General features: G+C 37.2%; 1 protein-coding gene across 1 annotated transcript in view; it reads right to left on the reverse strand.

Annotated features, from left to right (window-relative positions):
* CUBN (cubilin) overlaps nt 1–12,302 on the reverse strand; it is a 413,126-nt gene that overhangs the window by 90,087 nt on the left and 310,737 nt on the right. The window contains exons 49-50 of the mRNA XM_007936404.2: nt 1,832–2,003; nt 553–759 (exon numbers count right to left, since the gene is read on the reverse strand). Of these exons, the coding sequence (XP_007934595.1) occupies nt 553–759; nt 1,832–2,003 (379 nt within the window). The remainder of the gene's footprint in view (nt 1–552; nt 760–1,831; nt 2,004–12,302) is intronic.

Below are 12,302 nucleotides of genomic sequence, written 5' to 3' on the forward strand. Positions count from 1 at the left end.
GTAGGATTGCCCAACCTTCCTTCCGAGGAGTGGCTGGTGGGTTTGAACCGCCAGCCTTCTGGTGAGCAGTCAAGTGCCTTAGGCACTATGCTACGAGAGCTCCTGGTACACTGTAAAACTTCCTTGGACCTCTAAGGCTTATGTAGGATCCCACAGCCTCTTTGTGAATCCTATAAGTACAGGAAACTGTTGATACATTCTGACTATGTTAAGTTCTAGTCCCCTAGGAAGGAATCTTGGGTAGTAGAAGATGGTTGAAGGTCACCAACTGTACTCATTATCAGGGCAGTGGCAAATGGAGATCTCCCATGGGTAAGTTTTATAGACTATGAAACCAATCAATTAGACAGGATCTAGCTGTGCACACTGACACTGTTCATCACAGCATGTTCTCCTTACCTGGGCACAGAATTGCAATTTTGTTTGAACAAAGTTCTTTTGGATCTTGTGTATTTATACTACAGGTATTTCACTTCCTTCATTGTTGTAGTCTACAGGCATAAGGAGGACACTGCAGGAAAATTGGGGACATTGTTTCTTGATTGAACTCACCCACTCGAAACTCAAGGACATCAAATTGACAATCTTGGTGACTTTCTAGGTGAAAATCCTCAAAATAAATATAAATGGATGAATTTTCCTGCTTTGGATTACTGAGAGTCCATTCACAGTTTAGGTTTCTTGAATAGTTACTGACGCCATTATAGCCAGGAGAAGTAAAGTTGCCTTCTGGGAAATTTGTAAGGGACCCGCCACATACTAAGAAAACAAAAAGCAACAGAAAAAATAGTAAGATTCATGCCATAACAGAAGATACAAACAATATAAGAACAATAATTAATATAAAACTGCTAACATCAGTGATTTGATTTGTTTTTCTAGATGAAGCCAGTGTTGTGGTTAAAGGGTTGGCTCATGCATGTCAACTATGGAAGAAGTTTCTGTGAGTTTAAAAAGGAAAGATGTATAAAAATAAACAGCTTCTTTAGTCTCCTGTAAGTGTAGATTAGATGGATGGGATTTGGCTGTGAATCAATATTTTCTAATTTGGTTGGGCCTATTATTCCTCGATTTATAATTTAGAGAAATACTCAAATGTAACCGTTGTAGGTCTTATGGCTTCTGATTTGAAATTCTCCATTCACTCAACCCAATAATTTAATTGGATCAAACAGAGGATATGATAACACTGGAGTACTAATGTATTTGCCCCTTTTAACAAGGGAACAAATGCTCCTCTTATCAATGAAGTAACTTAAATTAAAAAAAAAACAAAAACACATTTTGTTCCACTATTCCTAAATTTAAAAACCACTGGATAATAGCACCAACCCAGAGAGTAAAGGGATATTTAGAATTAGAGCCACACCTAGCTTAATTTTAAAATACTCTATACCAAATATAAAGACCCTTTTCCCATTAATTTCGCACAGATAAATGATTAGGAAACACTGAAATCTGTTTCTCTTGATTAAAACAGTTATTCTCTGAGAGTATGTTGCTTCTAAGAGGTAGATAGTCTCTTTCATCAAAAAATAATCCACCAGGAACTGAGGAACAGCCAACTATAATGGCGACATTACATGGAATTGAGCTAGTATTTTTTAAAGTTTTTGATTCACAATAGAAGTTTTCTTTGTAAAGCCTCCATTTTTTTTTTTTTTTTCTATGTTGGTTTTTCTATCTGTTATGCACACATGTCTTATACAGAAGATCCCAAGTGTAATGTTTGTCACTAAAAGGAAATAGGAGCTCTGGTGCTGTTGGCAGTAGTTGTGGGGCATCTTTAGTGTATCAGATCAATAAAAGGTAAAATTATATCCTCCCATACCTGCATCTTCACTGGATGTGTAGGAAGCAAGGAAGCCTCCATATGGCCTGGATCCATCAGTGAAAAAAATGACTTTCATTGTATTTCCTGAAGATTTTATCTGATTACTTACATTCACACTACTACACAGTTTCTCTAGTTGGGGTGAGTTACTTCTAATGCCATTAAATACCTGTTGGAAAAACAGTTTAACCTTTAGACACAGAGTCCATCTTACTGAATATTTCCTAGGAGGTGATATTCCCAGCCGAGACCCACTTCTTTCTAAGGAAACCCTGAGCTAAAATGAATTACTTAACAATGCAGGCTCCTATCCCCAGGCTACAAGCCACTAAGTTACTCTGACCACATTTTGTGACCTCAGTGTCATTTCAGTAAAATGAAAGTATTGCAGTAATGCTCACCTGCCATGTGGTGACAAATGAAAAACTGCTGTACACTTTGCAATTGGAAACCGTGTTCTAAATGTAAAGTAGATATTCCAGTATGCTTACATTTTCATTTTACAAAGTTCACTGACAGGCAGTTTTTCTTAATGCATTAGGACCTTTGATATTTAGAAAGAAGGCTTAAAAGTTGGTCAGCGATAAGTTGAAATATATAATAATTCAAGTGTTCCAAAATAGCTTCAAAAGTAATCTTAAAAATCTCATTTTAATATTAATAGTTCTTCCCTAATTACTTAAGATTCAGAACAATTTTCTTACCAATTTAAATTTTTTAAAAATGGACTAGAGTATTGTTCACTCCAAAATATTAAACAGTAACTCTAGTTATGCACATAGTTACAATCATTGGCAAAATATTATTCTATTGCTGTACAAAACCAAGGTGAAATTTTAACATGCCTGATTTTTATAGTTAAAAAAATCCAAAAACGACTAAACAAGTATTGATTGATTGATACTCTCATGTAGAAAAAGGATTTGAATGGCTCACAATTGGAAATAATCACTCAGACTATGCCACAAAGAGCTATGCTGAAGGGGAATGGAGTAAATAACAGAAGATATGTGCTTTTTTTTATTTACTATAATTGATCATTAAATTTAGTCCTGCGGGGACTTCTGGTTTAAAGCATCTCCCAGTTAGTGGCCCAGACATAGCATTTCCTGTTCCATACCAAGCACTGACAAAATGCCAGACTGCATTTATCATCCCAATCAGACTATCTCATGCATCAACACAACCCTCTTGGGTATATAATATTATTCCTATTTTCCAGACTAAGAAACTAATCCATTTTCCTACGTTAAATACAATTAGTAATAGAATTGGGATTCAAACCATTCCTCTGATTCAAATCCATGAAATAATGCAAAAAAAAAAAAAAAAACCAGAAAATGACAAACATTTCAATGACATGACACTGGAAACAGGAATCGGTAACATAGCCAAATTCAAAAGATTAATCAGTCACTACAAGGTTAATGGGACATATTGGGAAACATGATCAAAGCCCTTTCTCCCTGTTCTTATGTCTGCTCCTGGCTTAGAATCATAAGGACTAAAAATTATGCACTCATCCATTTATCATGTGGAGTTCTGCTTTTAGAAGCAACCAGAGTGCTATTTCCATTCTTGTCTTCCATTTTGTATGCTAAAACTACAACTCCAGAAAATCAAGATAGTAGAAGGTGGGCATATGAGACTCAGTATAGGCTCTAAAATTTGCTATAGGCAGTAACAAAATCAGATACAGTTTTCATTGTAGTGCATACTTAGTAGTATATTTTTTCCTCTTCTCCATCTTCTGCAGTGAGTCAGAAATACAGCTGGGTGTGAAGATATTTTATGCTCAGTTCAGCCGGACAAGGGATTAGACTAGAAATAGTGTACTTCATATCTGCCTTGCTCCATCTGTAGATATTAGAAAAGTTTTTGTTTGCTTGTTTGTTTGTTACAAGTCTATAAGTAAAGGATGGGCAAATGGCAAATCTACATACTCTTTGCAGCAAAGTGAAGAGGAAACAAAACTGACTCTGAACCTAGCAAATATATTTTTGAGAAAAGGAATGTAGAAATAATAGTAAAGATTCAGAAAAAGAAACTAATTCGGAAAGTGATTCCTTACTGCATTGCTTGATTTTCCCAAGAAAAGAAAACTTTAGATATGACATTTGTAGGTTCCCCCAATTAAATAGTCCAGATCCACCTAGTCACCATTCATGATACCTACAGGTTGATAAAACGCAGCCATGCACATCAAGCTACCAATCAGCTTTTTAGTATTTCATTCTTAAGTATGAATGGCTATCCGCGGACATTCAGGGAAATGTCTAATGGAAAAGGCAGAGACCAAAATAAATAAACAGATAATAAGAACTTAAAGGAAACTGACCACAAAACAAGCAACATGAAACTTCCAAGTTATGATTAATATATTTGAAGATATAAAAGAACATATCCTATTCATAAAAGGATATTATCTCCACATTCCTTTTCTCTAAAATGTATTTTCATAGGTTCAGAGTTAGTTTTGTTACCTCTTCACTTTGCTCCAAGCAAAAGTATGTGGGTTTGTCATTTGCCCATCTTTTACTTATGGACTTATAACAAACAAACAAGCAAACAAAAATATAAATAGAACGTTATATGGATAGAAAGGTTATAGACCAAGAAAGACCTCTTGGAACTAAAAACAAAATAGAATCTTTTATAAATACAAGAGACTAATAATAAGGGAAAAGTTAAATCTCTTAGAGGAAAAAGACAAAGATAGAATACAAAAAAAAATTTTGTGATCAAAAAAGGACGTCTAGTATTCCATCAAAAGGAATTTCACAAAGAGAACACAGGGATGTAAAATATAAAAACATAATACAAGAAAATATCTCAGAATTAATCATGTGAGATAACCAACTGAATGGACCAAAAATTACCTAGGACAAGGATAAAAACAGATCTACACAAAAGTACATCCTTGAGACATTTTAGAGTTATCAGTGATAAAGACATGATCCTAAATCTTAAAGAGTACAACAAAGAATGGTAACATGGTCAAGACAAAAGGAATCATACTGAAAATAGCAACTTAGGAAACTAAGAAAATAATGTCTTAGAAATTTAGAGGGATAATGTTTCATCTTCCAGATCCTTTTTCCTCTTGCAGTCTAAATCCAGTCCCACCTGTATCAGATTATCCAAATAAACAAGGCTGTTGTTGTTGTTGTTAGGAGCCGTCGAGCTGTCTCTGACTCATAGCAACCCCATGCACAGCAGAACAAAACACCACCCGATCCCCTGCCAGCTCCATGATCCTTGCTATACTTGAGCCCATTGTTGCAGCCACTGTGTCAATCCACCTTGTTAAAGGCCTTCCCCTCTTTGGTCAGCCCTCCACCTTACCAAGCATGACATCCTTCTCCAGGGAATGGTCCCTTCTGACAACATGACCAAAGTAGGTTCTCTGTCAACATACTGCTGCAACCGTTTTTGAATTATCTTCAGTAATATCTTACTTGTGTGTGATATTAATGATATTCGTTGATAATTTTCATATTCTGTGGGATCACCTTTCTTTGGAATGGTACAAATATGAATCTCTTCCAGTCAGTTGGTCCAGTAGCTGTCTTCCAAATCTCTTGGCATAACCGAGTGAGTACCTCCAGTGGGGCATCCGTTTGTTGAAATATCTCAATGGGTATTCTGTTAATTCCTGGAGCCTTGTTCTTCACCAATTCCTTCATTGCAGCTTTGACTTCCTCCTTCAATACCATGGTTCTAGATCATATGCCACCTCCTGAAATGGATGAAGTTCTTTTTGGTACAGTGACTTTGTGTATTCTTTCCATCTTCTTTTGATGTTTTCTGCATCATTCAATATTTTGCCCAGAGAATCTTTCAATATTCCAACTCAAGGCTTAATTTTTTTCCTCAGTTCTTTCAGCTTGAAAAATGCCAAGTATGTTCTTCCCTTTTGTTTTTCTAACTCCAAGTCTTTACACATTTCATTATAGTAATTTGATTTGTCTTCTCAAGCTGCTCTTTGAAATCTTCGGTTCAGCTCTTTTATCTTGTCATTTCTTCTATTTGCTTTAGTTACTCTCCATTCAAGGGCAAGTTTCAGAGTCTCTTCTGTTATCCATTTTGGTCTTCTCCTCTTTTTTCATCTTTTTAGTGACTTCTTGCTTTCTTCATGGATGATGTTCTTGATGTCATCCCACAATTCTTCTGGTTTTTGCTCATTGGTGTTCAGTCCATCAAATCTATTCTTTAGATGGTCTCTAAAATTGGGAGGGATGTTTTAATTGTCTTTAACTTCAAGTTGAACTTGCATATGGGCAGTCGATGGTCTGTTCCACTATCAGCTCCTGGCCTGGTTTTGGCTGAAGGTATTGAGTTTTTCCATTACCTTTTGCCACAGATGTAGTCAATCTGATCCCTGTGTGTTCCATCTGGAGAAGTCCATGTGCACAGCTGCCATTTGTGTTGTTGAAAAAAGGTATTTTCAATGAATAAGTTGTTGGTCTTGCAAAATTCTACCATGCGATTTCCAGCATTATTTCTGTCACCAAAGCCAAAATTTCGAACTACTAGTGATTCTTCTTTGTTTCCAACTTTTGCATTCCAATCACCAGAGATAATTGGTGCAGAAGTTGATAAAAATCTTCAATTTCTTCATCTTTGGCTTTGGTGTTTGGTGCATAAATTTGAATAATAATAGTATTAATGGGTCTTCCTTGAGGTGTATGGATTTGATCCTATCACTGACAGCATTGTACTTCAGGACAGATCTTGAATCCTTTGTGATGATGAATGCCACACCATTCCTCTTCAAAGTGTCATTCCCAGTACAGATCATATGGTTGTCTGATTCAAAATGGCCAAAACCAGGCCATTGCAGCTCACTAATGCCTAGGATATCAATCTTTATGCATTACATTTCATTTCTGACAACTTTCAATTTTCCTAGATTCATACCTCATACATTCCATGTTCCAATTATTAAAGGATGTTTGCCATTGTTTCTCCTCAATTTGAGTCATGCCATGTTAGCAAATGGAGGTCTCAAAAGCTTTACCTTATCCATATGAGTAAGGCTGGTTTTACTCTGATGATGCAGCTCCTTCCCAGTCATACTCTGAGAGCCTTCTAACCTAAGTGACTCATCCCCCTCCCTGTATTGGACAATGTTTCCGGACTATTCATTAAGCTGCGCAGTAATGTATCAGACAATGATTCTCCACTATTCATAAGGTTTCCCTGGCCAGTTCTTTGAGAAGCAAATGGCCTCTTCCTTCTTCCTAGTCTGTCTCAGTCTGCAAGTCACACTGATACTTGTGTACCATGTGCACCCCGCTGGGTTTGAAACACCAGTGGCACAGCCTTAAGGCACAGAGCAACACATCACCACAGTAGGACAAACTGACAGACAAGTTTGTCTCCCTTAGTTGTTCAAAAGCAGTCCAACCTCCTCTTACCTGGATCCCTACTGCTTCCTCCTCACTCTATCCTTGTACCCCTGGCCTTTTCTGTTCTTTCCCCCTCTTTCCTGTCTTGCCCCTTGTGGGGCATGGCTTAGGTTCCCTTCCCTCACCTGGATCCCTGCAGCTGACTCCTCACTCTGGCCTGGTCCCCCTGGTATTTTCCTGTCCTTTCCCCTGCTTTCCCACCTTGCCATTTTGGGGCATGGCCTGGGTTCCCTTGCTTTCCTGCTTGCCACTTGTGGGGCATGGCCTGGGTTCCCTTCCCTTACCTGGATCCCTGCGGCTGATTCCTTGCTCTGTCCTGGTCCCCCTGACCTTTTTCTGTCCTTCCCACAGCTTTCCCATCTTGCTTCTTATGGGTCATGGCCTGGGTTCCAGCCCCTCACCTAGATCCCTGAGTCTGACTCCTCACTCTGTGCTGGTCCCCCTGACCAGTCAAAATATCAGCAAAGAATGAAGGTCAAACACTATAATTCCAATATACATATACAAAAAGTTATGACCACTGTCCACTTTCTTAGGGAGATACAAGAGCATATGTTTCACCAAGTAATGGAAATGAACAAAGAATGGTATCAGAAAGCCAAGTATCCAGTCTAGGGGTGGGATGAAAGGAGTTCCAAATTTGATGGTGAAGGTGAATACCAAAACGACAGCTGGCATCAGTACTAAAGAAAATAAATGAAACTAACAGGTGTACTTGATTATATAGAGTAAAGAAGCTGTACACCTTGGGTGAAAAGTGTGAAGAAGAATTAGTAATAAATGTTTAGAAAATTAATGAGTTCTGGTGGTGTAGTGTCTAAGGCATTTGACTGCTAATCAGAAGGTTGGTGGTTCAAACCCACCAGCCACTCTGCGGAAGGAAGATGGGGCAATCTACTTCTGTACAGATTTACCACCTGGGAAACCCAATGGGAGTCACTATGAGTCAGAATCGACTTGAAGGGAATATTTGGTTTTTAGTTTGGGTATAGAAAACTAAGAACATGGGAAAATGACACATTTTTTTTAATTGTTTTTATTTACAAAATTACAAAAGTGAATGTTACCCTAGTCCACTACTGGTTTTATTGTGAGGCATATTTACATAATCATAGTAAGGTAAACACTAAACAACAAATTTTAAAAGTTTATGGCATACGTATTTTATGACAAAGTTAGGAGAAGTGCTGAACTATGAACATCCCTATGTGCATTTGTGGTACTATACAGGGTGGTTTGTGAAGAAAACTAAATCTTCATGTCCCATAGTGGGATATCAATGGATAACATCTAGGACTGGTTCAGAAAAACGGTGTCTTTCCTGTAGTGCACACGCAAGTTCCCTCTAGCATCTTAGTGCCTGAAAACTAGGTATAGCAGTTTGAAATGGGGATTCTTGTGCTCTTGACAGCTCATTAAGTCAGGGTATGTCAAACTCAGGTGGGCAGGATTAGAAAGGAAAAAGGGGCAGTGCAATTACCTAGAGTGAAAAAAAAAAAATGAAAAGAGGTGATTCTGCCCTGCAAAGCACCCACCAGCAGGTGAGAAAGGGCATTAAAGACCTCCCTGGAGCAGTGGAGAGAATGCACCACACCAGAGAATCTTCAGGCACTCCACAAATCTACAGCAACTGCTTTTATTGGTAAACTTGGGACTGCTGGGTGGGAGCTGAGATTCTTCTGGCTCGGGGTACTGCTGGAGTGCAGGAGCAGAGAGGAGAATAAAGCCACAAGTAAGTGGGCCCTGGGATGAAGTCCCATCACAGATTGGGACAGTTATCCTAGTTTAGCTTTTGGGCATGGAGGGGCCTGGTGAGCAAGGTTTTTGTGGCTGTCTGAACCTGGTGGAAAGTGGTAGCCCCCTAACAATTGAAGTCTTTGCTGAATTTGAGCTGCAGGCCTGCAAGTAACAGTATAACGTCATCATTAGCAGCCTGCTCGAAGCCCTAGAAACCGCTCCTGGCACCCTGGAGCTTTTCTTTGTTCTCTCTTTTCTTCCCCTCCACCTCTACCCTGCTTCATCCAAGAGAAAAACCACATTCAGCCACCATAACACCTGTTGCCTCCAATCCTAAATTCCTTTTACGACAAACAGACCTGCATCCACATTCCACACAGCGATTCCATGATCACAAAGAAAACTGCAGAGCAACCAAGCAAACCTGAATTAATAGCCAAAAAATAAAATACACCAACTCTACCTTTTCGATATTAAATTATAAAACCAAGACAAAACAAATCAATACATAACGAACAGTTAAAGACAACCTCAAAATGTCTAGGAAACAACATGCAACCTCAAATCAAACAAACAACAACAACAACAAAAAACAGGATAAGACATTAGAAATAAATTCCCAAACAAAACTCTCATTAAACATGGAGGAAGCAGAGGCAATAGAACTATCCAAGAAGGAATTTAGAAGGAATGTTTATAGAGCTCCACAAGAGCTTAAGGAAACCCCAAACAAAAGCAAGGAGAACACAGACAGTACTCTGGAAGAACTCAGGAAAACCATTCAGGAACAAAACAACAAGATAAATACACAATAAGAACTCATACAAAAACAGCAGTTAGAAATCCAGAATATGAATACTAAAATTACAGAATTACACAATATAGTGGAAACACAAAAGAGTAGGATAGAACTGGGTGAAGGATGCATTTCCCCAGCCTGTATGAAGAAAAATCAGAACAAAGATTTAAGAGAAATGAAGAGAACCTGAGTCATATGGCACAACATGAAAAGAAACAACATATACCTCACTAGAATTTCAGAACAAGAAGAGGTGGAAAAAAAAAAAAAAAACACTGAGAAAATTGTGGAAGACCCATTAACAGAAAACTTCCGCCATATCATGAAGGAAGAAAAGATATTTGTCCAAGAAGCTCATAGAACCCCATACAGGATAGATCCCAAGAGAAAAACACTGAGGCATATCATAATCAAACTCCACCAAAGACAAAGAAAGAATTTTGCAAGCTGCCTGGGACAAAAGAAATATTGCTCATAATAATCAAACACTTATGCTGAGCTCCAATTACTCAGCAGAAACCATGCAAGCAAGAAGGCAATGGGATGACATGTATAAAACACTGAAGGAAAAGAACTTCCAACCAAGAATCCTATATCCAGCCAAATCATTCATCAAATATGAGGGTGAAATCAAGGCATGCTCAGACAAACAGAAATGAAGGGATTTTTGAAAACCAGACCAACCCTACAAGAAATGCTTAAGGAAGTCCTTCCAATAGAGAACCCACAACAGAGAACAACAAAATCAGGATACATGACATCAACACTAAAACCAAATCATAAATAGACACTCAAAATAAGACCATAAAATATTGTACACTAAAAGTCAAGCCAATCTGCACATGACAACAGGTACAATAAGTACAAACTTCCAAATGGAGAACAAAACAGCACAATGTCCTCATAGAACAGACTGTTCTAAAAATTTAGAGACAAGAATTCACTCCAAGGTAACCACATAGAAAATTAACAGTCCCCCTAAGCAAATCCAGAAGGAGGGAAAACATACGGGTTTAATACGCACAAAACCAACAATAAAGAAGTAAAGAGAGGAAACACTTGACAACAAATCAAACTCCGCACTAAAAAGTATATGGACAAAGGAAACTCCAACAACATGACAAAAAAACACAATAGAATGACAGCAATTGATTCATACCTATCACTAATTATACTCAATGTGAATGGACAAAATGCGCCAATCAAGAGAAAGAGAGTGACAGACTGGATAAGAAAAGAAGACCCATTGATATGCTGCCTAAGATAGACCCACCTTAGACACAAAGATAAAAATAAATTAAGAGTTAAGGGGTGGAAAAAATATACCAAGCCAATGGTAACCAAAAAAGAATAGGAGTGACAATATTAATTTCTGAAAAAATAGACTTTAAGGTGAAAAACAACATAAGAGACAAAGAAGTACACTATATGATACTGAAAAGGTCAATTGACAAAGAAGACATTATGATAATAAATATCTATGAACCCAATGAAAGTGGTCCAAAATACATGAAACAAATATTAATTGAATTAAAAGGGACAATAGATAACTCTACAATAGCAGTAGGAGACTTTAACACACCACTTTCAAGGAGGAACAGATCAACTAGAAAAACACTTGACAAAGATAAAGAACTCAACAACACAATCAACCAACTCAACCTCATATAATACAGAGCATTACACCCAACAAAAGCACAATTCACATTCTTCTCAGTGCACATGGATCCTTCTCCAGAATAGATCATATGTTAGGACATAAAACAAGCTTCAATAAATTTAAAAACACTGAAATATTACAAAACATCTTCTCGGACCACAATGCTATAAAATTAGAAATTAATAAGAGGAAGATCAAGGAAAAAACATCAAACATGTGGAAGTTGAAAAATTCACTGCTCAAAAACTACTGGGTAATAGAAGAAATAAAAAGTGAAATAAAAATTTCCTAGAAACAAATGAGAATGAAGATATACATCACACCAAAACCTATGGGACACAGCAAAAACTACTCAGAGGTCAGTTTATAGCAATAAACGCATACATCAAAAAAGAGGAAAGAAACAAAATCAACACTTTAACTCAACAACTCCAACAACTAGACAAAGAACAATAAAAGAACCCTACAATATATAGAAGGAAATAAAGATCAGAACAAACATAAATGAAACTGAAAACAAAACAAAACAAAAAAAAAATAGAGAAAATCAACAAAACAAAAAGCTCGTTCTTCAAAAAGATTAATAAAATCGACAAACCATTGGCAAATCTAACAAAAGAAAAGAAAGTTATGTAAATTATAAGAATAGTAAACAAAAAGGGTGTCATCACAACAGAACTAACAAATAAAAAAGATACTGAAAGAATATTTTGAAAAACTGTACTCCAACAGATTTGAGAACCTTGAAGAAATGGACAAGTTTCTAGAATCATAAGACCTACCTAAACTATCCCACTCAGAGATAGAAGACTTGAACAGACCTATAACAAAAGAAGAAATTGAACAAGTCATTAAAAAAAA

Source organism: Orycteropus afer, unplaced genomic scaffold, assembly GCF_000298275.1.
Source record: "Orycteropus afer afer isolate SDZICR_OR568_19922 unplaced genomic scaffold, OryAfe1.0 scaffold00035, whole genome shotgun sequence".
Lineage (NCBI taxonomy): Eukaryota > Metazoa > Chordata > Mammalia > Tubulidentata > Orycteropodidae > Orycteropus > Orycteropus afer.